We start from the raw sequence: 25141 nt of genomic DNA on the forward strand, positions 1-25141 counted from the left end.
CAGCCGTGAGTGGTCTGAGCAAGCAATTGCAGGGGCTGCGCCTTTACACACACACACAGATCCCCCGTGTAGCCCTGACAGACTACCGGGGGTATTGTTAGCGAGCGCCTATTAAGGCCGACACGGCACACCGTGGCCAACGCCACGCGCCCGTCCGCCTTTGTCTCCCCAGTCGCGACGTTTACTACGCACAGGCACCCAGGGTGCTCATTTGAGGCCGAGTCGACCTAGGGGAGTCCCAGGACCGGTTCAGAATAATCGTCACTGACGGTGTTGTCCGTGAGCGGGAATCGAACTCGGGTGGCCGGGGTCGTGGGGTGACTCGCTGACCACCGCTCCTCCCTCCCCCCCACCCACCCACTCACGCGCACGCGCGCGCATTTCGCACGAGGCGGCCACTGATTGGTCCCCCCAAGAGGGGGCCGTCCTCGAGGCCACTCCCCCACCCCCCCACGTGGTCCTGTAGACCACGTGACACGCCTCGAGGGCCTTCACTCCGTCAGTAGCACTTGGCAACGCTGGTAAGCACCACAACACTTTTATACATTTATTATGAACTTTTATTTATTATTAACTTGTATTTATTATTAACTTATACTTATTATTAACTTGTATACTTTTATTATTAACTTATATTTATTATTAACTTTTATACATTTATTATTAACTTATACTTATTATTAACTTTTATTTATTATTAACTTGTGTTTATTATTAACTTATATTTATTATTAACTTGTATTTATTATAAACTTTTATTTATTATTAACTTATATTTATTATTAACTTTTATTTATTATTAACTTATATACATTATTAACTTTTATACATTTAAAATGAACTCTACATCACCGACATCGATTAAACAACACTCGGTGATTGGTGACTGCGGCTGCCTTAGAGAGCCCGAGGTGTTATCGTCGATTGTTTAAGGATATAAACAAAATCTTTATAATAATTAAGGTCTTAAATGTTAAAAGTTACAAGTATAATGAGCGTCTTGTGAGCTTTTAGACGTTAACTTTGCTGTTGGGGGTTTTCCCGCCTTTTTTTGCGCTGGAAAATCAATTGGAGCGTAACAAGATGTGGTTATTAATGATAATGATTACAGTACTACTAATACTGTATTCATCGCTTCTTTTATCGATCCAAATCGGAATGACATCGACGCGACCGAGTTGGAAGATGGCTTTAGAGCGTTTTGGTGAGGAAAGTGCGATGTTGTTATGATGTAATAGTCGATAACGCCTTGTTAATAGTAACAACAACGTACAGTGGTACCTCGGTACGCGTCGTTAAATCGTCCCAGAAGGTAGGAGGACTTATACCCAAAATGACGAACACCAAACGCAATTTTTCCCCATAAGAAATAAAGTGAAAGGAAATAATCCGTTCCAGAGTGTAAGAAATGATATTTTATATGGCATATTATACATTAGTGGAGTTGTATAATATAATGTAGACTCTACTTTTGATTTAAAGATGTCGTGACTGCAGTAATTCTTATTCTTAGCTCTTTCGGTAAAGTCACGTTGAAGGGAAACAATAATAATATATAAAATATATATAAAACAATATATTGTTTCCCTTCAACGTGACTTTACCGAAAGAGCTAAGAATTTAGACTCTACTTATTACTAAAATGCATACATACATTAAAATAAATGCATAAATAAATTGAAATAAAATTTAACGTCACTTTACCTCGCTGAGAGGAGTTGATAGCCTACGAGGATAGTGGTCAGGAGGAGGAGCAGGAGGAGCAGGAGGAGATGTTATTCTTTGGAAGGAGAATTCCCCTTCCATTAAAACTTCAGGAAGCTGAAATTCTGGGGGATTTTTTTTTAATCTCTTCTGTCTTTTTTCTTGACTCGGCCCTGGTTGAGGCTCACCAGGTTTGAGTTTTACTAAAAGCCTGTCCATTGACGTTTGTTTTTTTGCCTTCTTCTAAGAACGTTCCTGAAGTGTGACATTGTCTGGTCATTCCACACAATACTCTTACGGCCTTGTCAGAGCTTTATTGGGGTGGTATTTTTCTTGCAACACTTTGCACTTCCATGCATTTTACACACGTTTCTTTGATCAGTGAAGTGGGGGCTTCCTCTATCTCCTCCTCATCGCCTGAAGAGAGTGCCTCCATCTTCACCTGGTGTTCCTCCCTCTCAAGCTGCCACAGCTCCACAGTGGGTACAGCTCTTCCTTGTGCTCCTCCACTAACTCCTCCACATCATCATCACCATTGACCTCCAGGCCCATGGACCTGCCCAGAGAGACAACATCCTCCACAATAGGCACAGCCTCAAAGCCCTCAAAGTCCCTTTCAGTTACGGCTTCTGGCCACAAATTCCTCCAGGCAGAGTTCATGGTCTTATAGGAAACTTCCTGCCAGGTGTTTGTGTATAAGAGTTATACAGTGCACAATATTAAAATGCTCTTTTCCAGAAACTCTCTGAGGGTCAATTCTGGGTCAGAGGTCACTTCAAAGCACCTCTGAAAGAGTGCTTTGGTATACAGTTTATTTAAAATTTGAAACGACCTGCTGGTCCATGGGCTGAATGAGAGGAGTCGTATTAGGGGGCACAAACTTCACAGTGATGAAGTCGAACTGCCGGCAGCACGTCGTCCTGCAAGCTTGGTGGGTGTGCAGGAGCATTGTCCTGAAGGAGGAGGGCCTTTAGAGGCAGTTGTTGCTTCTCTGAATATTTTTTTTTACACTTGGCCCAAACACAACATTGAAGCACTCACTGAAGAATTGTCTCGTCACCCAAGCCTTTGAGTTTGACCTCCACATGACTGGTAACTGGGTTTTTTGTTCATTATGTTTTTTTATTTTTAAAACCCCTCGGGTTCTCCGAGTGGATGATTAGTAGAGGCTTGAGTTTAAAATCCCCACTTTGTATTGCCACACAACAAGAGAGTTAGCCTGTCATTCGTTGGCTTGTGCCCTGCCAATGCCATCTCCTCTTGTGTGATATAGGTCCTGTTTGGCATTTTCTTCCGAAACAGCCCTGGCTCGTCACAATTAAAACTTGTTGGGAAACAAAACCCTCAGCCTCTACAAACTCCCCAAACTCGGTAACGGATTCCTTTGCAGCGTCTTTGTTGGCACTGGCCGCCCTCCCCAATGCCTCACAACACTATGTATGCCAGTCCTCTTCTTGAAATAATCAAACCAGCCATGGCTGGCTTTAAACACTTCACTAAAATCTTCACTCGTTCCTGGCACGTCTTTTAAAAGATCGGCATGCAACATTTTTGCCTTCTCCCAAATTGTAGCCTCTGAAAGGCTATCGCCGGCTAACCGTTTTTCGTTTAGCCATATTAATAACAATGTTTCTACTTGCTCTGATGTCCGTGATCTTTGTGTTTGATATAAATTTCACCCCCTTTGCAACGTTAGCTGATTCGATGGCTTCGTTTTGTTTTCTTCACAATCGTCTAAATTGTTGCTCTCGGCATATACGCGACGCCACCGCAAGATCAGTTATGCGCACGCCGCTGTCATACTTTTTTCTACGATCTCTTTTTTCACGTCGACAGTGATCCTCAACATTTTCTTCGCAGCTTGGCTTTCCTCACGAACCTTCTTGAATGAATTCGGCAAAAAAATTTACGTTAAAATGACAAAAAAACACCACGTGGAAATTCACGGAGAGTTGTAGCAAAAGGGTTGCGCACTGAACGAGATCTACTGGAGAGGCAGACTGAGGAGCGGCGCTTTGTTTAAGTCGTGAACGGGGTCTACTGTACAAGTTCTAGCAAGCGCGTCGTATCACAAGCAAGACGTATCCCAAGACATTTTTTCTCTCGTCAAATACACGACGTGGACCAAATTCGACGTATTCCAAAGCGGTCGTACACCGAGGTGCCACTGTAAATGTGTTTTGGTGAGGAGAGTGCGATGTTGCTGTGATGTAACAGTCGATAACGCTGGTGTTGTTGACGAGGTACAAGAACCAATGGTCGCCGCCTCAGAGCTGAATGTGAACGTCCATTTCAATGCTATAAAATACTGTGAATTATTAAGGTCTAAAATATGAAGCGCGGTGGAAGGATGGTGTCTGATCGACTTATTGCAGGTTAGAGATGTTAACCTATTTGTATTGTATAATGTCATTGTAGTGTTATATGCATCGTCTTAATTAATAATGTAATGGTGTGAAATGCATTGTGTTTTAATACGCAACATACACAGGGTTAACGGCGGGAGGAGAAGGGGACGGTGGTGGTGTACCAGCTACACCAGCGGCAGCAGCAAGAACGCGCCGGCCACGCCATGTTGCCGCGGTGTCTAGCGGTGCTCCTTCTGGCCTCCGTCGCGGTCCGAGGTGACAACCGCCGTGAACACCGACCAGTCCAGTTCGCTTATTGGTTAGAGCCCTGTGAGCCATGCGGCTCTTGAATCGGGTTGCAACCGCAACGAAACAAAAACGTGAATAAGAAACCGCAGCGGCAGCATCCAGCAAGCGTCACCGTGACGGTAATCGTCATTGACGCCGTTGTTCGGCATCATCTTGTCAAGCGTCATCATTGTCATCCGTAGACGCGTCAGCACCGCCATCGTATAATCCGTAGTTGTGGCAGCAGGTTTCCGACATCGCGGTTATCAGCAAAGTTCATCATTTGGAGAGGCTAATAGGGTGGCTGGAATCGCCAGTGTTCTGTGCATTGAACAAATAAACAGCCCAGGGCCTGCGCTTGAGCAATGGCGAGCTACAGGAGAATGCCACACGTATCGGAGCATTCATAGCTCGGGGTGAGCAGCTCTATCATGGGATACCTTTTCACCAGTATCAAAGTATTAAATATAAGAATAGGTTTGACCCTTTTGACCGAGAAAACAGATGTTATTATGTTTTGATTTAAAGCTTTCGTGACTGCAGGCATTCATATCCTTGGTTCTTTCGGGAAAAGTCACCATGTAGAAGGGAAACAATAAAATAATAAAAATATAAAACAATAAAATTCCCTTCTATGTGACTTTACCGAAATGACCAAGAAAACATGTTATTATGTTGAAATACCAAATAGATAACTTTGTCAAGGAATCAATTACTGCATCAGCTACACGTACTTGTGTTGAACATGCAAACAGACATGCTCTGTTAAAAAAAAATATATAGTGCATTGTACTCTTTGTTTTTTTCGGGTAAAGTCACGTAGGTAAAAAAAAAAATCTATAAAATAAATGAAAACAGCTTAATTAAACAACTAAATTAAATGATTTAATTTAGTTTTCATTTATTGATTTTTTTTACCCACGTGACTTTCCCGAAGAAAACAAAGAGTATGAATCCTCGCAGTCACGAAAGCTTCAAATCTGGAACTAGCGCATTGTCTTTGTGCTATTGTTGGCGTTCCCTGGTCTGACAATGGTGAGGCTAGACCATTAAGAACAAGGGTGTCTCTGGTGTAGACCAATCGCTTTCTCAAAGACAATGCATATAACATTATAGTCACGTTACTTTTTTTATTTAAAGCTTTCGTGACTGCAGGGATTCATATTCTTGGTTCTTTCGGTAAAGTCACCACCACGTAGAAGGGAAACAATAGAATAATAAAAATAATAAACAATACAATTAAATCACGACGTTTCGACTGCAACACAAGAAGCAATCATCATCAGGTGTGAAAAACCACGGCAAGCAATGTTTTTATTGTTTCCCTTCTACGTGGTGACTTTACCGAAAGAACCAAGAATATGAACCAAGAATATACAGTTAAGTTACTATTATTAAAGCACCGCATATATTATCAGAGGTTGTTTGCATGGTCACCACACGTACCGTATGTGTGGTCATTTGCAGACTTGGTTCCCCGCAAAAGGTGTCTATTTGGTGTTGGAACATCTTAACACAACTCCTCTTTGATTGCCAGAGAAAGGGTAAAAACCAGTTCTTATTTTTATCATAGATCATTAATCGACCCCGGAGGGCGATGGACGCAACTCAGCGCCTCCGACTGAGAGCCGCTCACGTTGACCCCCCCGAGCCACGCAGTCGTTTGCGTATAACGGTCGCTGCGCTGCAAGTTCTCGCTTGTTTAAACAAAAAAAAAATCTGAAACAAAATCTGAAAATCCCTCCGCATCGCGCCGCGAAATCCGTTTGTCCACGCGGCATTCGATCTGTCTGCGTGAGGGCACGGTGTGGGAGCAGGCGCCTGCGCACAGAATAGCTTTCCCAAGTCTGAGTTGTGCAATTCCCAGTTAGAGATAATAAAAAACACGTCCCAACATTGACCCCACGGGTAAAGACAAGCCTCTCAAGTTTGGAGCTCTCCAGGTGCCACAGTGGCTAGGAGCTGTCAACTACCTCGCCTGGTCTACAGGAGGTCGTGGGTTAGATCCCGACCTTGACGCCTGCTGCTGCTGTATATTTGGAGTTTGCGTGTCTCTCTTATCATCACGGTGGCTATGAGATGTTAACTACCTCGCCTGGTCTACAGGAGGTCGTGGGTTCGAGCCTGACCCTGACGACGCCTGCTGCTGCTGCTGTATATTTGGAGTTTGCGTGTCTCTCTCATCATCACGGTGGCTAGGAGATGTCAACTACCTCGCCTGGTCTACAGGAGGTCGTGGGTTCGAGCCTGACCCTGACGACGCCTGCTGCTGCTGTATATTTGGAGTTTGCGTGTCTCTCATCATCATGGTGGCTAGGAGATGTTAACTACCTCGCCTGGTCTACAGGAGGTCGTGGGTTCGATCCCGACCTTGACGCCTGCTGCTGCTGTATATTTGGAGTTTGCGTGTCTCTCTCATCATCACGGTGGCTAGGAGATGTTAACTACCTCGCCTGGTCTACAGCAGGTTGTGGGTTCGATCCCGACCTTGAAGCCTGCTGCTGCTGTATATTTGGAGTTTGCGTGTCTCTCTCATCATCATGGTGGCTAGGAGATGTTAACTACCTCGCCTGGTCTACAGGAGGTCGTGGGTTCGATCCCGACCTTGGCGCCTGCTGCTGCTGTATATTTGGAGTTTGCGTCTGTCTCTCACTGTTGTCCCGTGGATTTTTCTCCCAGTCCTCCAGTTTCTTCCTCCACATTTAGAAACAACATCACGCATTCAGAGTTTCTTGGCTGCTATACATTTCCACACAATGACAAGTCATTAAGTTGGGCTATCACTTGTGGCCAGGTCGCTTCTGACAAAGAGCCACATAACTCAGTGGGGCCTTACCTTGATTAATAAGAAAAATAGTTTAGTTTTTATCGTGTATTTTTTATGGAATTTCGGATCTTGCTGCAATTGCAATCTGCTTGATGACATGCTCCGGTATTTTCTTATTAAAACCTGATAAGTACAAGTTAACGACAACATCCCTGCCCAATCATTTCAGAATCAGGGATCTTGATTTATCCTGGAGGAATTCGCTGAGCTATGAAGCTTATTTTTTATTGTTTAACTCAGGTGCCCCCCCCTCCCCAGGATTCTGTCGCACAAGGGGAATTACCCGAGTTAAAGGGCAGCTCAGCAAGAACAGCGGCAAGACGAGCGTGAGCAGCGGCCTCTGCGTTCGACATCTGTGATGGGCGTGAACCGGTCTCTCTCCTCATAATAATTAATAATAAAGGTTGTTTTTGGGTTAGATTGCGTTATTTATAAATGTGCCGTAACCCTCCACCACCCGACACGGGCAATTAGCAAAAAAAAGTGTCACGTTGACAAAAGACAAATAGTTCACTACTTTAGCCCCACCGGTGTGTTGAGTGAATCCACAACATTTACAGTGTGAGTAGTACTGTGACGTTTCGCTGGTAATTACATCCAGCATCATCGGGCAATTCGCCAGAATGGTCAAGCCCTCGCTTGCTCCCGGTCTTAAATAGAGCAGCAGCAGGGTGACGTCATCATTTAACTCATATCAGGTGCAGTGATTAGAGGCGGAGGGGGGGGGGGATTGTAATTATATAATCGATTGGTAATCAGTCAATGGTTATGATTAGTAATGAGTTGTAGATTAGTAATTAGTTGTAATGTGTGTTATTGTGATTATATGCTACGTTAGTAATCCGTTAATTAGTATGTGTTTCCCCTATAAGGAATTGTAATATGTATTATTTAATAATACTCAAACTGTAAATGTTGTGGATTCACTCTTCAACACACCGGTGTGGGGCCAAATTAGTGAACTATTTGTCTTTTGTTAACGTGACACTTTATTTTTTGTCGATTGGCCGTGTCGGGTGGTGGAGGGTTACGACACATTTATAAATAACGCGATCTAACCCAAAAACCTTTATTATGAATAATATTGGTCGCGAAAGCCTACTACGTGTTGAACTCTTTCTCTCCTCTCTTCCCGTGCAGATGTAACGTTCGCAGCAAAGCTCCGGCTCTCCCTGCCGGAGAGGCTGGACGTGACGGAGGGGGTGAGCTTGACCATCAACTGCTCTTTCTCACCGCCGCCGACCGACCTGAATCACGTCATCGTCAAGTGGTCCGTGTTGCCCGCGTTCTACTCGAAGAACACGTCCATCGGCGACGTCGTCCAGGTGACGGGCGGACCTCATCCCGGCTCTAACTTTGAACGACTTGACTCCCCCGTCCGTGTCGCCGCTGGCATTGACACGCCGCGGTTTCTGTTTAACCGGCGGCGCGTTATTTGCGCGTGTTTTGTTTTGCTCCGGAGGAGTGACGGTGTCACTCAGTGACCCAGCTAACGTCTCGTCGAGTGCCACTTTTTTTGTTTTAAATAAGGATCTTGTTTTAAGAAGTTTGCCTAATTTCGTAATTGAACGGCTTCCTATTGAATGAAACTGGCACACCCAAGGGATAAAGCCCCACGTGCACAAGGAAAGAGCGTGCGATGTTCCAAACAAATAAAGTGGACTCTTTGATTATCCGCACTTACAGATCGGGAAGACGGCCGTGGATAATTCAAAGTCACGGATAATCCATAACTTTAACCAGTTTCTGTGGATCTCTATGCCAGAAACCACTAATATAAGTTATACATTACTAGACTTAAGGCTTTCGTGACTTCACGAGTTCATATTCTTTGGGTCTTTCGGTAAAATTTTGATTTAAAGTTTTCGTGACTGCAGGGATTCATCTTCTTGGTTCTTTCGGTAAAGTCACCACGTAGAAGGGAAACAATAAAATTATAAAAATAAAACCTAATAATGTTATTATGTTTTATTATTTTATTATTTCCCTTCTTTCGGCAAAGTCACGTAGATAGGTTCATTTTCTTTGAACTTATCTGCGTGACTTTTACCGGAAGACCCAAAGAATATTTACATGTCACTGACGAGACGCGCATGCCGAGTGATAACACTTTACTGCCCCTGCCCAGCAGAAGGCTCCGCCTACTTAAGCGGATGACGGCGGGGCCACAGCCAATCGGGCATCAATCAAATCGCGGCCGAATTCGTACGCTGCAGGAATCAAACAAAATAAAAAAGTCGTGCATCGCGAAACTTCGCCGCCTCCTCCGCACCGGAGTCTGGGAACGCTGCGCGAGCCGCCGGGAGCCGCTGTGGGACGCTCGGGAGAGACGGGCCGGAGACGGGCGGGCGGGCGGGCAGGCGGGCGGCAACACCGGATCGCGGCCCTTTCCTTTTTTCTCGTCCGCAGATCTACAACTCGGGCGTCGACGTCGTCGGCGTCGGGGTGGCCGCGCTCGTGGGCGACGTGGCGAAGGGCGACTGCTCCGTGAGGCTCCGGCGCGTCTCCGCGGGCCTCGGCCCCGTGATTGGGTGCATGGTGGTCTGCGGGCGGTGCAACACGGAGGACGTTGCAGTGGCACGGGAGGCGACGCTGAACGTGACGGTCGCAGGTGAACGGAGCGAGCGGCGTTTTGGGGGGACCGTCCGATCACGAAGGGCCGCTTGGCAAAAGATGGGTGGGTGGGTGTGGGTTGGTTTTATTATAGATTTGAGGGGGACTCCAAAAACCTCAACGGTAACTCCACCCAACCCCGGTCAATTAAAATCCAAAGGGGCATCCTCTTAAAAAAATCCGTCCCCAATAAACAAGGCACCGCCAGTGAACTTGAAACCAACACCGGGACCATTCTTTCAACATCACCAATCCATATCGACGCCTCAATCTGGCTCACAATGGCTAAACTCCTGCCATTAGACACTTTTTTTTCCAAATGTTTTTTGCTGTGGTTTTCACACCTGATGATGATCGCTCGCGTTGCGGTCGAAACGTCGTGATTTTTTGCTATTTTATTTTTACCTACGTGACTTTACCGAATAGAACCAAAGAGTGTGGGTTGGTTTTATATATCTACGGGAACCTTTTTGGCGGTCTCACGATGATGACGAAAAGAAGAGGCTGCTTTTTTACCCCTTTCCGTTCGTCACGTCCTGAAGATGTTGCAGACGCCACTGCCGCCGTCTGTTGAGCTTGGGACTCTCGGTCCAAATTAGGCGACCGGACACACGGGTACCCGGTTTGTTCGTATCTCTGAAAGTTCCTAGTAGGACGTTTCTTAAGTAGGGAGTCCCTGTGATCAATTATTATAATAATATAAATTATCTTCTTTGGTTCTTTTGGTAAAGTCACGCAGATTGAGAATAAAATAATAAATTGATAAAATAAAATAACACAATAATATTTTATTCTCATTCTACGTGGTGACTTTACCGAAAGAACCAAAGAAGATGAATCCTTGCAGTCACGAAAGCTTTAAATCGAAATATAAATTATATTTGTAAATTCTGATATCGCGCTTACCATCTATACACGCGAGCATAACGACTCCCCCCACCGCCCCCCTTTAACGAGGATTCCTTTAGCGCTCACTTTTCCCAGGGGGCCGCACCTCGAGCACTAAGGGAGGCCTGCCTGCAGTGTACCGGTGGCGTGCGCGCGAGGGGAGAATTCTCGTGTAACACGATTCACGCGGGCCCGAGGGATGAAGCCGGTGTCATCCCGTGCGACGGCCCGAGCGGGGAGCAGCAGCGTTGGCGGTTAGCGCTACGCTGCTGCTGCTGCTACGAATCTGGCGGCCCGAGTTCGATTCCCGTTCGCGGCCAACGCCGGTGACGGTGATTTGATCCGGCGTCGGCCTGAAACGAGTTCCCTGGTGCGGTTTGTAAACACCGCCGCTGGGGAGACAAAGGCGAGCCGGGCAGGCGTGGTGCTGGACACCCACCCTGGTGTGGCGTGCCAGCTTCCATTGCCGCTGCTCGCTAGCGGCACTTGACCTAACCGTCTGTCGAGGCTGTACAGGGGGATTTTTGCCTTTGATACTCTTGAGCGTCCTGCGTGATAACGTCGCACGTCTGGTGCGCATCGGTCGACCCCACGGCGCCTGCTGCTGGGTCTGTCCCCGTGACCTACCGCCAGTCTTCAAGTGCGCCGAGCCTGGCGACAAGCGCCGTGTTGTTGTTGTTGTCGACGCCCTTAGAAGAGAGCGTGCGGGGTTAGAGTGATAACGGTGAAGATGCCCCCCCCTCCCCCCGGTGAGCCGTGTCCAGGCAGTGCCACGTTTTAGCGATTGATCCTCCTGCCTGCCTTGCCGCAGGCGAAGTTTCAAGTTTTTTTTTTCATTTCATTTTATCGGGCGCGGCCCTGCGAGCCGCGCGGCTCTCAGGTTGGGTGCAGCAACAACAGCGAACGAACAAAACGCGAAGCCGCGTTGAGCCGGTGGCGCCGCGTGCCGGTCTCACCGAGCCCCTTCTCCGTCGCCGCCCCGGTTCTCTGTCAGCCCCGCGGCGGCGCGGTGGCGACGCCGCCTCCGACCCCACAGCGACCGCGCCGCTCCCCTCGCCCACGAAGGGGACGTGGCTGGTGGCGGCGGTGGTGGAGGCGGTGGCGGTGGCGACGTTGACAGCGCTGGGCTTGGTGGCCGGGGCTGCTGCCGTCGTCGCCGCGTTCGTCTGCAAGGTGCGCTGACGCCCGCCACCTGTTCTGTATTTTGAATTTGTGGTGTCTCTCATCATCACGGTGGCTAGGAGATGTTAACTACCTCGCCCGGTATGCAGGAGGTCATGGGTCTGACCCTGATGTCTGCTGTACATTTGAAGTCTGCGTCTCTCTCTTTCTAAACACGAGATTTTGATCCTGTCCATAGTAGAGTTTGTTTGGGTGAGATGGTGTAAATATAAATGCTCTGTCGTTAAACCCGCCATCACCTGACACAGCCAATTAGTAAGGTTTGTGTCACATAAACAAAACGTGCTCAGTAGTTACTCGTTTATCGTGTAGTGTATAGTGTAGTATACAGTGTAGTGTATAGTGTAGTATACTAGTTCAACACTAACTCGTTGTGTGTTGGAGCGTAAACCCACTGCAACATTTACAATTATAGTTTAGTATATAGTGTAGTGTAGTATACAGTGTTTAGTGTACTGTACAGTGTAGTGTATAGTGTAGTCTACTAGTTCAGTACTAACTGATTGTGTGTTGGAGAGTAAACCCACTACAACATTTAAAATTATAATGTAGTTTATAGTGTAGTGTAGTATACAGTTTCATGTATAGTGGAGTGTATAGTGTACTGTACAGTGTAGTGTATAGTGTAGTATACGAGTTCAACACATACCGTTTGTGTGTTGGAGAGTAAATCCACTACAACATTTACAATTATAGTGTAGTATATAGTGTAGTGTAGTATACAGTGTTTAGTGTACTGTACAGTGTAGTGTATGGTGTAGTCTACTAGTTCAGTACTAACTGGTTGTGTGTTGGAGAGTAAACCCACTACAACATTTACAATTATAATGTAGTTTATAGTGTAGTATACAGTTTCATGTATAGTGGAGTGTATAGTGTACTGTACAGTGTAGTGTATAGTGTAGTATACGAGTTCAACACATACCGTTTGTGTGTTGGAGAGTAAATCCACTACAACATTTACAATTATAGTGTAGTTTATAGTGTAGTGTAGTATACAGTGTATAGTGTACTGTACAGTGTAGTGTATAGTGTAGTCTACTAGTTCAGTACTAACTGGTTGTGTGTTGGAGAGTAAACCCACTACAACATTTACAATTATAATGTATATTCTTAGTTTTTTCGGTAAAGTCACGTTGAAGAGAAACAACAAAATAACAAAATATATATATAAAACAATAAAAAATTCTCACGACGTTTCGACCATAACTCAAACGGTCATCATCAGGTGTGTCGGTTTGCATAAATTTATTTTGAAAACGGCATATTTATTTATATATATAAAAATAACGTTTGCGTCACACGCAAAGATTGGCTGTTTGCCAGGACTAGTCCATCTATTTTTTGAAAAGAGGAGGGGGGAGACGAAATTTGTTTTTATGTATGCTGTCTGAAAGCCACTGTAAGCGTGAACAATCAATCAAGAACTGAAATGATTTATCAAATCTTTCCAATGATTGCTAAGATAGAATCCATCTTCTCGGTTGAAATTGTCTCTGTGTTTGTATATGTGGATAGCCTCATGAACGAATCTCTCATGGAAGCCAGATGGCTTACAAAGAACCTCCGTCTTGGAAAAGTCAATGGCATGTGAGCCTACTGAATTAGAACAATGATCTGCTACGGCCGAGGTGTTGGTCCTACCGTGTTTAAGGTCTGCTTTATGTTCACGAATGCGGTCCGAGATATGGCGTTTGGTTTCTCCAATGTAACTACTACCACAGAGGCAACTTAGTTTGTAGACACCAGGGTATTGTATGTCCGGAATCACATCTTTTACAGACGGAACCAGATCACGGATTTTATGTAATGTGTTGAAACGGACCTGGATCTTGTGTTTATTCAAGATTTTGGAGATCTTTTTTGTGATCCCAGCAATGTAGGGTAAAGTGATGGTTTTGAAAGGCTCCTCAAGAGGGTTCTTCTTCATGGTTTGAGTGATAGCTTTGCGGATTGTATAGTCGGAGTAACCATTAGCCCTAAGAGCTTGGTGTACGTGCTTGAGTTCACTGCTTATGTGTTCCTGGTCGGATATGCATTGGGCTCTATGATACAAAGTCTTGATGAGAGAATTCTTCTGTGATGGATGGTGGTGGGAATCCGGTTTCAGATAAGCATCCGTATGGGTAGCTTTCCTGTAGACAGAGTGGCTCATTGAACCATCAGGTCTCTTTTTAATTAGGACATCCAAAAAAGGTATCTTGCCATCTATTTCGACTTCCATGGTAAATCTGATGGCTGGGTGTATGGAATTGATGTGGTCGAAGAATTGGTCTAGAGCAGGCCGGCCATGTGGCCAGATGACAAAAGTGTCATCCACGTACCTCTTCCATAAGGTTGGGCGCAGAGTGGCAGTCTGGATGGCGTCAGTCTCAAATTTCTCCATGAAAATGTTAGCTATAACTGGAGAAAGGGGGGAGCCCATTGGGGTGCCCTCAGTTTGTTTGTAGAAAGTTCCATTCCAAGTGAAGTATGTATTGGTTAAACAGTGTCTCACCAGGGGGGGTACCTCAGTGTTTAGTCCTTGATGAACCAAGTCTTCAATGATTGCAATGGTGTCAGGTACAGGAACCTTGGTGAATAAGGAAACTACATCAAAACTGACAAGCAGGTCGTCTGGGGACAGGGAAATACCCTTGATTGTTGATACCAGGTGAGTAGAATTTTGTACCGCAGAGGTGGTCTTTCCAGTGAAAGGACGCAGGATTTCAGACAAAAAACGAGCTAGTTTGTAGGTGGGGGAGCTGATAGTAGAGACTATGGGACGAAGAGGTGTATCAACTTTATGTATTTTTGGTAAGCCGTATAATCTTGGTGGCCTGGCAGCAGAAGGTTTCAATGAAAACTGTTTAGATTGATCAATTAATGCGGTTGAATCAGAAATTATTTTGTTGGTTTGTGTGACGAGGCTGTTGGTGGGATCTCTTTTTATTTTTGTATAACTACCATCGTCGAGTAATTCTTTAATTTTGTTGTTGTATTCTATTTTATCCATGATAACAGTAGCATTGCCTTTGTCAGCTGAGAGAACTACAATATCATTCCTCTTTTTTAATTTATATAATTCAAAACGCTCATTTTTGCTGAGGTTGCTAGCTGGCATCTTAGCGTTTTTGAGGGTTGCAGCGATTTCAGATCTTGCTACGTCTGCAGCGATGTGACCCAGGCCCCTGAGAGCAACGTCTACTTGGGCAATTATATCATTAACTGGTATGTGTTTAGGTGTGACTGCAAAGTTTAGACCTTTAGCTAAAACGGATTTCAGACCATCGGAAATAGAACTGTTACTGCGATTAATTACGACTTTATTAACGTCTAACTTTTTGGTGTGTGGGTCCGGTCTTTTGTTGAATAGGAGGTTAAATTTGGAAATCAGGTTTTCCTTACATTTGGTCGACATAGTAGCAGCTGAAGAGGCAGTCATATTGTCTACATGTTCCCAATCCGATGTGGACATTATTGCCGTCAATGATAAGTGTGATTTGTAGAGTGTCTTGTCTAACTGATCTAGTTCTGTGCGTATAAGTCTGATTTTTTCTGAGATAAGAGCTAAGCTAGTTTTGAAAAGAATTCGTTTCGAATTAGAAGAAGTTACAGTAGCAGAGGTGAGTGTAAATGCGATTGGTATTACCCCAGAGTCGCGGCATCTCTTCAGGAAGGTGAGAGACTCGATCAGCTGAGCTTTCTTATCCCGGAGTTTGTTGAAGGATCTTAAAGTTATGTGAAAACCCTCCCCGTAGAGGCGATTAAATTTTGATTTAAAGCTTTCGTGACTGCAGTAATTCATATTCTTAGTTTTTTCGGTAAAGTCACGTTGAAGAGAAACAACAAAATAACAAAATCCGTGATCTGGTTCCGTCTGTAAAAGATGTGATTCCGGACATACAATACCCTGGTGTCTACAAACTAAGTTGCCTCTGTGGTAGTAGTTACATTGGAGAAACCAAACGCCATATCTCGGACCGCATTCGTGAACATAAAGCAGACCTTAAACACGGTAGGACCAACACCTCGGCCGTAGCAGATCATTGTTCTAATTCAGTAGGCTCACATGCCATTGACTTTTCCAAGACGGAGGTTCTTTGTAAGCCATCTGGCTTCCATGAGAGATTCGTTCATGAGGCTATCCACATATACAAACACAGAGACAATTTCAACCGAGAAGATGGATTCTATCTTAGCAATCATTGGAAAGATTTGATAAATCATTTCAGTTCTTGATTGATTGTTCACGCTTACAGTGGCTTTCAGACAGCATACATAAAAACAAATTTCGTCTCCCCCCTCCTCTTTTCAAAAAATAGATGGACTAGTCCTGGCAAACAGCCAATCTTTGCGCGTGACGCAAACGTTATTTATATATAAATAAATAAATATGCCGTTTTCAAAATAAATTTATGCAAACCGACACACCTGATGATGACCGTTTGAGTTATGGTCGAAACGTCGTGAGAATTTTTTATTGTTTTATATATATTTTGTTATTTTGTTTCTCTTCAACGTGACTTTACCGAAAAAACTAAGAATATGAATTACTGCAGTCACGAAAGCTTTAAATCAAAAATTATAATGTAGTTTATAGTGTAGTGTAGTATACAGTTTCATGTATAGTGGAGTGTATAGTGTACTGTACAGTGTAGTGTATAGTGTAGTCTACTAGTTCAACACATACCGTTTGTGTGTTGGAGAGTAAATCCACTACATTTACAATTATAGTGTAGTTTATAGTGTAGTGTAGTATACAGTGTATAGTGTACTGTACAGTGTAGTGTATAGTGTAGTCTACTAGTTCAGTACTAACTGGTTGTGTGTTGGAGAGTAAACCCACTACAACATTTACAATTATAGTGTAGTTTATAGTGTAGTGTAGTATACAGTGTATAGTGTACTGTACAGTGTAGTGTATAGTGTAGTCTATAGTGTAGTATACTGGTTCAGTACTAACTGGTTGTGTGTTGGATAGTAAATCCACTACAACATTTACAATTATAGTGTAGTTTATAGTGTAGTATACAGTGTATATGATTACTGTTGTTACATTGTTTTTACAGCTTTATTTTGGTGATTCGAAAACATATGGTTAATCTAAATTGTCTTATGGTTGTTGTTGTTGTTGGCTTGCACCACATTGATTTTAACACACAGCGTTTTAATACGTTTTTTTTAGTGGAATATTTCCTGGTTTATTCCAGGATGTTTCTGTTACGCGTTGTCGCTTTAAGATGTTCTGTGTTCAAGTTTTGTTTGTTGCGGTTGCACCCGACTTAAGAGCCGCATGGCTCACAGGGCTATACCTAATAAATGAAACTTGAAACTTAGTGTACTGTACAGTGTAGTGTATAGTGTAGTCTATAGTGTAGTGTATAGTGTAGTCTATTGTGTAGTATACTAGTTCAGTACTAACTGGTTGTGTGTTGGAGAGTAAATCCACTACAGCGTTTTACAATTCGAGTACCTGGTGACATTTCACCGGTAACTACGACAACAACAACAACAAGCAGAAACATCAACAGACCTGACGATGCTGCTGCTGCTTGCTGCTGCTTGATGCTGCTGTTGTTGTATTTCGGGAAGCGTCAACGGAGTTCCGTGCGTTGTTGAGTTTTTCTCCCCACCCTGCGCGTGATGTTCTCGTTCCCCCAGCGAGGGAGCGACGGAGCGCCCCAATCCTGGTTCCCGAGTGCCTGCTGATGAGTGACGCCGTCTCTGCCGAGTGTAGGTAGCCACCGCCACCACCACCACCAGCAGCTCCACCATCACCATTCCCAACACCACCACCCCCACCACCACCACCAGGAGCTCCACCATCACCATTCCCAACACCACCACCGCCGCCGCTGCTGCTGGCGATAGTTTTGATGTAGTCTCTTTGTTTATCAAAGTTCCTGTGCCTGACACCATTGCAAGCATTGGAGATTTGGTCCAACAAGGGCTGAATGCTGATGTACCGGCCCTGGTGACACACTGCCTCACCAACGCTTACTTTACCTGGAATGGAACATTCTGCAAACAAGTTGAAGGTACCCCAATGGGTTCTCCCTTATCTCCAATCCTAGCCAGTGTTATCATGGACAGTTTTGTAAGGAATGCCGTCCAGGCATCCACCCTACGTTCATCCTTGTGGTACGTGGATGACAAATTCATCATCTAGCCACATGGCCGACCAGCACTAAACAGATTCCTCAACCGCATCAACTCTCCATACACCCAGACATCAAATTCACAATGGAAGTGGAAAAGGATGGCAAGCTACCGTTCTTGGATGTTTTAAGAGACCAGATGGCTCAGTGGGACACTCTGTCTACAGGAAAGCCACCCATACGGGATGCTTATCTAAAACCTGACTCCCACCACTATCCCTCCCAGAAGAATTCCCTCATTAAAGCTCTACACCATGGAGCTCAATGTATTTCCAACCGTCATCACCGAGCCAGTGAACTTGAACACGTACACCAAGCTCTCAAGATGAATGGATATTCAGACTACACAATCCGTAAAGCTATCACCCCAACCGTTGGGAAAGAACCGTCTGAGGACCCAATCAAAACCATCACCTTGCCATACATAGCAAGAGGTCACCAAAAATAATTAAAAAACAATGAGCAAACACAAAATTCAGGTTCGATTTAACACAGCACATAAAATTCGTGATCTGATCCCATCTGTGAAGGATGTGATCCCTGACATGCAATACCCCGGCGTCTACAAACTAAGCTGTGTCTGAGGCTGTCGTTACATTGGGGAAACTAAGCGACGTGTCTCGGACCGTTCTCGTGACAATAAGTCAGATCTGAAACACGGTAGGACCAATACCTCGGCCGTGTGCTGATCATTGTTTTAACGTGGTGGGCTCACACGACATTGATTTCTCTAAGACGAAGGTACTTTGCAACGGCATTGAAGGCAACAACCATCTACAGGCAACGATGACGATGGTAATTGTTGTTGTTGTTCCATTGGAAACCTCATTTGCCAGTAACAAAATATGATAATTGTTTTTTTTACCATTTTATCTGGCAACAAAACTGACACCTTTTTTTACAAGGAGTCATGTTTACATTGACCACTATACCTGCGGTCGGAACGCAAACACAAAACAACAACTCTGATAATGTATGCACGAGGCTCTAAAGAAAGCTGTCTCAGGTGTGGACCAATCAATTTCAAGGACAGTGCCACATACATTATCAGTGTTTTGTGTTTGCGTTCCGACCGCAGGTATTGTGGTCAATGTAAACACGACTCCTTGTACAAAATGTGTCAGTTTTGTTGCCAGATAAAAGGGTAAAAAAACAATTATATATTGTTGTTGTTTTCCCGGCAGGAGAGGGGGAGGAAGTGGAGGTTTGGCCGATGAAGACGATGAGAAAGGGTGGGGAGAGACCGCCGGTGGGTGGGGAGGGACCGCCGGTGGGTGGGGAGAGACCGCCGATGGGTGGGGAGGGACCGCCGGTGGGTGGGGAGGGACCGCCGATGGGTGGGGAGGGACCGCCGGTGGGTGGGGAGGGACCGCCGATGGGTGGGGAGAGACCGCCGATGGGTGGGGAGGGACCGCCGGTGGGTGGGGAGGGACCGCCGATGGGTGGGGAGGGACCGCCGGTGGGTGGGGAGGGACCGCCGATGGGTGGTGGGGAGGGACCGCCGGTGGGTGGGGAGAGACCGCCGGCCTTCGGATCTTCATTCCTTGTTCTTTGTGGCGGGGTTCTTTTCCCTTTAAGGTTTTGCAAACGGCGTCAAAGTGCAGACATCCGGAGGGCATCCCGACTCCGCCCAGTGCCACAAGACAACGGAGACAAGTTTGGGAAGCCCCGGTGCATCCGTTACAAAAACCTCGTTCTTTTCTTGAATACCCAACGATGCCCATGCACATCGTATAATTAGATTATGTTGTATGCACGCTGGTCGCATTGTTGACTTGTCGTACTGAGCTGCGCTGAGTGCCTTTGCTCCATCAGACCAATTCTGTAGAGGAAGCGTCAGCTGCAGACATAAAAAATAATATCCACACCATCTACACGTCAGGCACAGAGGAATGCACACGTGACTTACACGTCTATACTTATTAATATATTCATGATGTAGTGAAAAAGTTTCCCAAATTCATCAGATTTGATGAATCTGCAAACGCCTTCACGCACAGAGTGCACCTGAAGGGTTTCTCTCCACGGGCTGTTATGGCACACAATGAGAGGGAAAATGTCATTAATATGCCTGGAAGCCTTCATATCTTCCAGATGAATGTTAACTCAAAACTCTAAGCGCACAATTTCGGCTGTCTGACTACAAAAGGAATATTTATGAAAGCTAAATTCAGCTGACATAGCAAAGGGTGTTGAAAACAATACTATTTGTGTTTTGCAGAAATGCATTAATTAATGTTCAATTGCAACTTAGAGGTGTGAATCCAGGCTCAGGTGTCCTTGAATGCTGGGGATGAACAGATCCGACTTCAGCTGAATTTGTGTGCTGTGTTCACCTCCTGTTTCCATTCTTATGAAGAGTTCCAGAGGAAAACAAAAACAAACTATTGTTTTGATATAACCTCCGTGTTCAACAGAATTAATAGACTTTACTTCAAACACAAACTTGACACTGTCACACACTGCCATGAGTAAATAGGTGGTGGTGTGACCAGAACCATGCCTGGCCACCTTCATCTGCTCAGCATTAATTCTTCCTCACTCCACCAAGTAATGAATCCAGGATCAATCAACATAGCCGAGGCTATCCGTGTCTCTGTCTCTCTCTCCCCGTGGTGAAGGTGTTCCCCTCCACACATTCAGAGTCAACAGCGGCACGCGCTTAGCGTCTTTGACCGATAGATACATTGACGCACATATTGTTGGTTCTTTCAGTAAAGTCACGTAGATTGAAAATAAAAATAACAGATTAAATTCAATAAGATAAAGACCACTTGTGTTGCGATCGAAACGACGTGGTTTTTGCTTTATTTGCAATTCTTAATTATTTTACAATGTTATTTTTTTCTATCTACGTGACTTTACCGAAAGAACCAAGAATATTAATTCCTGCAGTCACCAAAGTTTTAAGTCAAAACATTCACACACGTTGACAAAGCCTCACCTTGTGTTGTTGTGGGCAGGTTGCTTCTGATAACAAGAGCGGTATAGCAGCTCAAGCGGGCTTGGCCTGCTAACAAAAGAAAATAAAAACTGCGTGAATATTTACAATAAAACAAAGTTACAAAGTGGCGAGCCAGGTGAAGACAAATTAAACTTAAGCGAGATAATTAGAGTGAACGCAATCAGGCGAGGGCAGGAGGCAAGGCCCCGCGTGGCTAGGCCCCGCGTTGTAAAGTTCCAACCTGGGCATCGATTCCCATGCTCGCTGCTACTCAACTGACATCCCTACGAGAGAGAGAGAGGCTCTACCTTGGTAAACAACAACAACGACCACCACAATGATGAGAATTTCTCACCTCGGATTTCAGTACAAGCGCGCACACGGCAGCTTCCTGTTACCTCGCGAAAGCAGGAAGTAGTATGACGTCACTTCTCTCCCTAGGGCGGCTCTGTAACTGATTAAATTATGTTAATGAGGCCGGCCCATATGTCGAGGGATGGGGGCGTGGGAGCTGAACCTCTCGCAATAAATTTCGATTTAAAGCTTTCGTGACTGCAATGATTCATCCTCTTTGGTTCTTTCGGTAAAGTCACGTAGAATGAGAATAAAACAATAAATTGATAAAATAAAATAACACAATAATATTCTCACGACGTTTCGGCCACAACACAAGCGGCCTTCATCAGGTGAAGGGACGAGACTGTCTGGTAGGACAGCGCTGAAGTGAAAGAGCCACGTTCAGATCACGGCCTTTAAGCTGTGTGAGAGGAACAAAGCGCCTTGACAAAGGGATTAGCATATAATTTAGCATTGAAATGGCTGAATGATTAGCTTGTGACTGGTCACAGAAATAGCAATGTTAAAAGTTAAAGCATACACATCCGCAGAGGCACCCATTGTTAAAGGAATTAGCATAGAATTTAGCATTGAAATAGCTAAGTTAAGGCATACACATCCGCAGAGGCACCCCTTGACAATGGAATTAGCATAGAATTTAGCATTGAAATAGCTGAGTGATTAGCTTGTAACTGCTCACAGAAATAGCTACGTTAAAGTCAGAGCATACACATTCACCGAGGCACTTAGTACAAATCAAACAGGAGAATTTAGCATTGAAATAACTAGGCGAATTTAGCATTGAAATAACTGAGTGATTAGCTAGTGACTGGTCACAGAAATGACTACACATCTGAGCTATTCACAGTACTATATAGTGAACCAATAAAAAACTAAAATATAAATTACCTTAATGTTATCAATAAACTCTATATTCTCCAATCAGCTAAGCTACCAACAATAAGTCGTTATATATCACAATGCTATGTGGCGAAAAAATGGGTGGATTCTTACCCTCAACTTTAGCACCACGGATAGCTACGGGCCCCGTTCAGACGGACGAGTTCGTCCATGGTCGGAACAGAGGAGGGGGAGAGAGACAGATGCGAGGCGCTATTATACTCCATGTTGTAAAACCATACCATTAACCGTGGTGTGAGAGGTATTAAGAGTCAATGCTGGCGAAAGAGCTGCGGTCTGAAGGTCATCGTAAAAATACAATGAATTAAGAACAGAAATGATTTAAAACATCTTTCCAGTGGTTACTAAGCCAGAATCCATCTTCTCGGTTGAAATTGTCTCTGTGCTTGTATATGTGAATGGCCTCATGAACGAATCTCTCATGGTAGCCGGTTGGTTTGCAAAGAACCTCCGTCTTGGAGAAGTCAATGTCATGTGAGCCCACTGAATTATAACAGTGATCTGCCACGGCAGAGAAGTTCGTCCTACCGTGTTTCAAGTCTGCTTTATGTTCGCGGATGCGGTCCGAGATATGTCTTTTGGTTTCTCCAATGTAGCTACTACCACAGAGGCACTTTCGTTTGTAAACGCCCGGGTACTGTATGTCTGGAACAGCATCTTTTACAGATGGAACTAAATCACGGATTTTATGTACTGTGTTGAATCGGACCTGGATCTCCAAGACGGAGGTTCTTTGCAAACCAACCGGCTACCATGAGAGATTCGTTCATGAGGCCATTCACATATACAAGCACAGAGACAATTTCAACTGAGAAGATGGATTCTGGCTTAGTAACCACTGGAAAGATGTTTTAAATCATTTCTGTTAATTCATTGTATTTTTACGATGACCTTCAGACCGCAGCTCTTTCGCCAGCATTGACTCTTAATACCTCTCACACCACGGTTAATGGTATGGTTTTACAACATGGAGTATAATAGCGCCTCGCATCTGTCTCTCTCCCCCTCCTCTGTTCCGACCATGGACGAACTCGTCCGTCTGAACGGGGCCCGTAGCTATCCGTGGTGCTAAAGTTGAGGGTAAGAATCCACCCATTTTTTCGCCACATAGCATTGTGATATATAACGACTTATTGTTGGTAGCTTAGCTGATTGGAGAATATAGAGTTTATTGATAACATTAAGGTAATTTATATTTTAGTTTTTTATTGGTTCACTATATAGTACTGTGAATAGCTCAGATGTGTAGTCATTTCTGTGTCCAGTCACTAGCTAATCACTCAGTTATTTCAATGCTAAATTCGCCTAGCTATTTCAATGCTAAATTCTCCTGTTTGATTTGTACTAAGTGCCTCGGTGAATGTGTATGCTCTGACTTTAACGTAGCTATTTCTGAGCAGTTACAAGCTAATCACTCAGCTATTTCAATGCTAAATTCTATGCTAATTCCATTGTCAAGGGGTGCCTCTGCGGATGTGTATGCCTTAACTTAGCTATTTCAATGCTAAATTCTATGCTAATTCCTTTAACAATGGGTGCCTCTGCGGATGTGTATGCTTTAACTTTTAACATAGCTATTTCTGTGACCAGTCACAAGCTAATCATTCAGCCATTTCAATGCTAAATTATATGCTAATTCCTTTGTCAAGGCGCTTTGTTCCTCTCACACAGCTTAAAGGCCGTGATCTGAACGTGGCTCTTTCACTCCAGCGCTGTCCTACCAGACAGTCTCGTCCCTTCACCTGATGAAGGCCGCTTGTGTTGTGGCCGAAACGTCGTGAAAATATTATTGCGTTATTTTATTTTATCAATTTATTATTTTATTCTCATTCTACGTGACTCTCGCAATAAACTCGCGACGGCTTTAACGAACACATTATGTTAATGAGCCACCAGTCACTGGGTGTAGCTTTGCCCAAATAAGGATTGCCACTGGAACGATATCGGCAGTGACCCAAGCGGAGGTGACGTCACGCTCAAGAGCGCGGTGGACGGGGGAGGGGTGAATACCTTGGTGACATGACGTCACTAGCGAGGTACACCTCACGCCGATGAGGCAATGCAGAGTGGTGACGTCACAGAGTTGGCGTTTAAGTTGATTTAGATTCATTTTCCATTCCCTCCCTTGGGTGTGTGAGCTCTGCAACAACAACGTGGACATTATTGTGTATACACTGTGTGTGTGTACACTGTGTGTGTACACTGTGTGTGTACTGTGTGTGTACACTATGTGTATACATTGTGTGTGTATGTACACTATGTGTATACACTGTGTGTCACTGTCACTGTGTGTGTGTCACTGTGCCTGGCACAAGCTTCGTGGTGACGTCACTGCCACTTAGTGGCGAATGGCGATTGTTGTGTCACTGTGTGTGTACCCTGTGTGTACACTATGTGTGCACACTGTGTGTCACTGTGTGTGTATACACTGTGTGTACCCTGTGTGTACACTGTGTATACACTGTATGTGTACACTGTGTATACACTGTGTGTACACTGTGTGTACAATGTGTGTACATTGTGTGTACAGTGTCTACACTGTGTGTGTACACTGTGTATACACTGTGTGTACACACTGTGTACACACTGTGTGTGTACACTGTGTGTGTGTACACTGTGTGTGTACACTGTGTGTGTGTACACTGTTTGTGTCCGCATCGAACCGAACCCCCGGCAAGGCCATCTACTTAATGACGAGAGAAAATTCACACGAAATGTCCTTTTCGTTGAAGTCTTCCAGATGTAAATTGATACAAGCTTTTAATGAAGAAATAAAATCATCTAATTCAAAACACAACACAATTCAAAGATGTTTCATTTTAAAACTTCAAAACGGAGCATGGGGTACTTGCGTGAATGCGTCCTTCGTGTGCAAATGTTGTGACTTTCCTGGCCTGAAGGCCGTCAATGTGTTGGACCATTATTGGTGCACAGCGTCTCAACAACAGCA

The 25141-nt window shown here is 44.6% G+C and overlaps 1 protein-coding gene across 5 annotated transcripts; it reads left to right on the forward strand.

Moving 5' to 3' along the window:
• The first annotated feature begins 471 nt into the window (after positions 1-471).
• LOC142916602 (uncharacterized) lies at positions 472-19893 on the forward strand. Of its 5 annotated transcripts, XR_012936545.1 has the most exons (9): positions 503-521; positions 2087-2183; positions 4196-4328; positions 8308-8492; positions 9577-9778; positions 11663-11841; positions 17494-17565; positions 19175-19239; positions 19569-19893. XR_012936545.1 is itself a non-coding variant. In XM_076061740.1 (7 exons), exons 2-6 carry the CDS (start codon positions 4277-4279, stop codon positions 17539-17541), a joined length of 666 nt encoding a protein of 221 aa, XP_075917855.1. In that variant the 5' UTR covers positions 472-521; positions 4196-4276; the 3' UTR covers positions 17542-17569; positions 19569-19893. The 5 variants fall into 5 exon arrangements, 2 of the variants coding, with proteins under 2 accessions (XP_075917855.1, XP_075917854.1); XR_012936546.1 differs by lacking the exon at positions 2087-2183 and having other exon boundaries at positions 472-521; positions 17494-17569; XR_012936544.1 differs by lacking the exon at positions 2087-2183 and having other exon boundaries at positions 472-521.
• The last annotated feature ends 5248 nt before the right edge of the window (positions 19894-25141 follow it).

The sequence above is a fragment of the Petromyzon marinus genome, unplaced genomic scaffold, assembly GCF_048934315.1.
Source record: "Petromyzon marinus isolate PM22_M1 ecotype Great Lakes invasive population unplaced genomic scaffold, UKy_Petmar_22M1.pri1.0 PM_G_Scaffold_4, whole genome shotgun sequence".
Taxonomy (NCBI): Eukaryota; Metazoa; Chordata; class Hyperoartia; order Petromyzontiformes; family Petromyzontidae; genus Petromyzon; species Petromyzon marinus.